Raw genomic sequence first — 4,984 nt, forward strand, 5'->3', positions numbered from 1 at the left:
TAGTGATTGAGTTGAGGAAACATAATCAATCACCCGAAATAGAATTGGTGGCATTGCTAGGAGGTGAGAAATGTAGTACTATCTTCTTTACCTACTTTTCATGATGGTTAAAAAGAGAACACACCCATGTAGACATTCTCTGAGAAAAAAAAATATAAATCGATCTTTTTTTGATAAAAAAAAATGTACATCTGTTTTCTACTATTTATTTATTTACTTAACAAATGTACATATTTACTTTTTTAAAATACCAATTTTTTTTTTAGAGAATATTAATTTTAATAAAATTAAAAGGTTTGTTAGTGAATGTTTTAAGAGAACAACAAAAAGAAAATATAAAATCAAACCATTTTATTGGTATATTATAATTTAGAGCTAGTGCTCCAAGATTATTTTTTTTCCATTTTAGTCACAGCCACCGGGGGCAAACCCAATCCTTTCCTTCGCACCATCAAAGACTATAGTGTAAGTCTTTTGCTGAAAATTCCCAAAGATTGAAACTTCGTCATCCAATTCTGCAAATGCCAAGCAGTACACCTTGCTCCCTGCTGGAAATTGCAACATGATCCCCGAAACATCGATATCCATCTCTACGCCACCTTTGAAGAACACACTAATCGAAGGTATTGCAACCGTGCTATAATTACTGAAGTCATAGCATGTGTCTAGAAAGATATCTTGGGCCGACAAAGGATAACCTTTCAACATTTCTCAGCCGAGTGAGCACTGCACCGGAGTCGATGGTGCTAGCAATCTTAAAAGCCGATGCATCTATTAATAGTTTACGGCCTCCAACACTAATTCCAGTCATTTTGATGTCGTAGTCCGAAGATGGTGCTGTTTTAGATACTGGGGAGAATCTCACATCGTTCGACACTTCGCCGCCGAAAGTAAGATGACCAGTTGAGCCAGGAGTTGACGGTATACAATAAGAGAAGAGTTTGTTGTATATATTAGCAGTTTGTGATGCAAAAGATATAGGCTCGCGGTTTAGTCCCATTATACCAGATTCTCCATCTGAATCACCAGATACTTGATCGCTGCATCCAATCAAAATGTTCTTGAAGTCGTACTTTAAATGGCTAAAGGATATTGTTTCGGTGGCCCAAGTTCCTGTGGAGCTGCTGTTGTCTACATATGCACTTTCGTAGGTGCACTTCGAAGAGGAGCATCCTTTATCCGCAACATTGAAAATAGATGTCTTGAAATTTTATTTTTTTTAAGGTTTAATTTATCTCATTTTTGTGTCAATAATATTTTTAATCAGCCAATTAATTAAAACTTTTAATGCATGTCAAAATAATAATATTTACCTTGCCCGATTGATTGGCATAGCTTTGAGGAACATGGAAGGCCTTTGAATGAAGCTGACTTGGTTGGATCGAACACAGGCACTTTTGGATAGCAAGTCTTGCATGGCTTACATTGAGTCCAAATGAGACCACTGCCTGTGTCAAATATAAGTGGCATTTCCTTCTTGGGCGTGCCGATTCCAACGTTGACAATATAGTCACTTGCAGTGATTTTGGATAGACCATAGAACGGGACACTACTCTTCATGTGCTCAACACTGCCGGTCAAGTTCAATGAACGCCTGGCCTGAATAATTGAGTCCACTCGAAGTTTGTCTCGACGGAGGATTTCGTTGAAGGATGATGCTGGAGCAGTTGATGTTCTGTGTGGATTGCATGGACCGAACCTGTGTACTAATTTTAGGGATGATGAACCCTCGTTGAGAGCTGAAACACAAAGCAATTACCTTAAGAACATATCAAGGGCAATCCTCTCTCTCTACATTGTCCTTCACAGTCCCAAACAAAATGCGAACAATTTCTTCAAAAATAGTGGTAAGAAGAAGGAGGCCATGTGCTTATTTTGAATCAAGAACTATAATACCTTTGGAAGATTCCTTGCAGACTTCTGATAATGGGAGAGAATTGATTTTGAGAGAATGAAAATATTCTCTCGTTCCTTCATCGGGATTGTCCTTCAAAGAGTTACAAGGGGAAAGAAGAAGAAAACCATAAATCACAAAAGAAATTAGTGATTTAGAAGACATGGGAGCGCCAATGGGAAACAAATATTCTTCTCTTAAACAATTATTATGCCTCTCTCGATGCAGGTACACCTATTTATACATGCACAACGAGTTAATTATAACCTAGATAGTATAGATTTTTTAAAAAAAATAAATAAACAATGATGAAATTATCTCCATGTGCACAAATTAATTTGATTAAACATGAAATATTTTTTTTAACGAGTAGAAATATATATGGTTGTTGATCTTGACACTTGGCTTCAACCCTTTTAATTTTAGAGTCTACTTATTTATATGTTTTAAAAATATTTTTAAAAAAATTAAATTTTTTATTTTAAATTAATATTTTTTAATATTTTCATATCATTTTAATGTACTAATATCAATAATATTTTTTAAAAAATATTATTATTTTAATATATTTATTAGTTAAAAACATTTTAAAAAACAAATAATAATATACTTCAAGTATCCTCTTAATTTAATACATGCTTTATGCTAATATCTTTTTTTAGCAGTGTTTAGAATTATAGTTAACATTACTTTTGAAAATATGTTTTTTTTATTTAGAAAAAACAAACCAACACCATCATGTGGCATGTCCGCTTAACAGTCATCATGAGTAAAATTGAATATTACCATTTATTTTTTAAAATTAAATTAATAATAAAAATTTAATACAAGATAATAATAAATCTTAATTAAAACTTTTAAATTAAGATAATTATCTGAAAAACACATAACACCATGACATAAATACAAACATTAAATGCCAGAATCAGAGAGATACGTCGTGTAACTTAGTTTTTTTACAAACATATTGTTATGATATTTTTTTTTAAACATATATTTTTCAATACTCTTTAAATGTCTGTGTTGAGTATCAATGCAAGTGATGAATGTTACATTTGTTGAAAAAGTAAAGTAGGAGAGGTTCCTATAAATAAAAAATAAACTTATGATCTAATGGTTCAGAATTAAAAATATTCTTCAAAAATGTGTACAAGCTCATGAAGGAGGAGAAATTTTTGCATGAGTTAGACTCACTATTATTCTACTCATATAAAAATTATATTGGATTGCGATTATAAAATATTGTAAACTCAATATTCTGTGTGAATGTGAGCTCATGATGAGTCTAACTCTTGTAATAATTTTTGCTCTATAGATATTGTGTAGTTTCGACATTTTACATTGAAATTAGATACAATCCTTGATCTAATTACAAAATAAAAAACAAAACAAAACAAAAACCCCAAAAAAAGAAAAAAAAAACCTTTTTAGTGTCATCTACTTCTAATCTCAAACTTTTCTTTTTAAAATTATTTTTCTATATATACCTTCCTTATAAAAAAAAATACAAAGAGTCCCAGAAACATTATGGATTGTAAAAGGAAATAATGTGAATTGGAATAATGTTTCCTCTTTTATTTGTTTGTTCTCATCCTGAATAGAAGCAGTGTCCTGGTCCCGGTAAGAAAATATTTTTTTAATTTTTTTTAAATTTTAATTTTTTTAAAATAAGTTTTTAATTTTATTAATTTTATTTTTTTTCCTTGCTCCGCCCCTTATCCTGAAGCATTTGTCTTCCTTACACATTGCATTGACTAGATTCGAGACTGGAAATTAGTTTCAATTAGTTTGCTATTAGATTCTTGGTCTCAAAACAATAAAACCTTTTAATGTTAATTAGTTGTTGATGATTTGACAGAATAATATCCAATTTTTTTCTTTGAAGATAATTAAAATTTTAAGGGTTGAATTTGATATTAATACAAAAATATCCTTTTTTTTATTATCTGCTTAATTTAGGGGGAAAAAAAGAGTAAGAAAAATGCATGCCTAGCCTCTCTTTTTTTCCTTTGGGCCAAGGGCTGCCTAGGTGCTTTATGAGGTTTTTTTCTAAAAGAAAAATTAATTAAACTTTTATTTTTAAATAATTATAATTATATTTAGAGTATGAATTTGTTATCAAAAAATATTATTATATTTTTGTAATAGCAACAAATTCTTTTTTGTACGGCCTTTCATTGATGACCAAGCGAAGAAGCATAATAAAGCAGGGAAGGCATATTATCAAACAATCAAATTATCACAAGCATAATAGTGCATGTGAATGAAGGTTGGTTGTGAGGCCCCTCCATTTTTGAATGGAGGAGCTAATAATAAAAGCAAGGGAGGAGCTCCAAAATACGATGAATACAAAAAAGAAACACAAAAGCAGCACCCCATGTCCACATATAGATTATTTAGAAAGGTAATATATTTGAAAATCAACATCACAGATCAGACAGAAACTATTTGGTACCGCGGTGGATGATTAGAAGATCTTTTAATATTTTTAGTTTTAAATTGATATTTTTATTATTATTTTAATATAAAAAAGAAAAAAAATACTATTTTAAAATATTTTAAAAAACAATATTTCTTACACCTTCCATCACTTTCGAGTTCGAACAACAAATCGGTCCCAACTTCGGATCAGTTCTCCAGCTGTGGGCTCCGATTGATTTTTGTGTTCTCATTGCCGCATTTTCTCACGCGATGATCCAGATTGATAAGTAGTCGAGGACTGGCTCTTTCTCATTACCATTTTTGTGTTCTCATTACCACTTTTTCTATTTTGTTTCTCTGATTTCCTTGCTGTCCTTCTTGCTGTCTTTACCTGTTCTCTCCGTTGAACATATTCACACGATGAAAAAAAGAAAGCCAGCACAAAAACTTTTTTTTAAATGTCAAACAAACATTTTAATTTAATAATTTAAATTGTTAAATGAAATTTAAAGATATAATTTATATTATTTTTTAATATATTTTTTTTAAAAAAAAAATTAAACTTGAAATTTGCATATATTTATATTATTTTATATTTAATTTTTATCAAATAAATAAGGATAATGAAATTCGAATCCGTGATCGCATGGTCATCAAGGCTTCGATACC

General features: G+C 30.5%; 1 protein-coding gene across 1 annotated transcript; it reads right to left on the reverse strand.

The window, feature by feature from the left end:
* Positions 1-332: 332 nt before the first annotated feature.
* On the reverse strand, positions 333-2,121 carry LOC105134134 (aspartic proteinase nepenthesin-1-like). Its single transcript, XM_011038432.1, has 3 exons — positions 1,897-2,121; positions 1,314-1,739; positions 333-1,173 (listed from the first exon to the last, which is right to left on the reverse strand). The coding sequence occupies exons 1-3, from the start codon at positions 2,057-2,059 to the stop codon at positions 653-655; spliced, it is 1,110 nt and encodes a 369-aa protein (XP_011036734.1). The 5' UTR covers positions 2,060-2,121; the 3' UTR covers positions 333-652.
* Positions 2,122-4,984: the final 2,863 nt, after the last annotated feature.

This window comes from Populus euphratica, unplaced genomic scaffold (assembly GCF_000495115.2).
Source record: "Populus euphratica unplaced genomic scaffold, PopEup_1.0 scaffold40.1, whole genome shotgun sequence".
Taxonomy (NCBI): domain Eukaryota; kingdom Viridiplantae; phylum Streptophyta; class Magnoliopsida; order Malpighiales; family Salicaceae; genus Populus; species Populus euphratica.

Coding starts and splice junctions, on each gene's coding strand:
- LOC105134134 (XM_011038432.1), bottom strand. CDS start 2,059: ATGTCTTCTAAATCACTAATTTCTTTTGTGATTTATGGTTTTCTTCTT. Junction 1,740..1,896: donor CTGCAAGGAATCTTCCAAAG/GTATTATAGTTC, acceptor TTTGTGTTTCAG/CTCTCAACGAGGGTTCATCA. Junction 1,174..1,313: donor ATGCCAATCAATCGGGCAAG/GTAAATATTATT, acceptor TTGCGGATAAAG/GATGCTCCTCTTCGAAGTGC.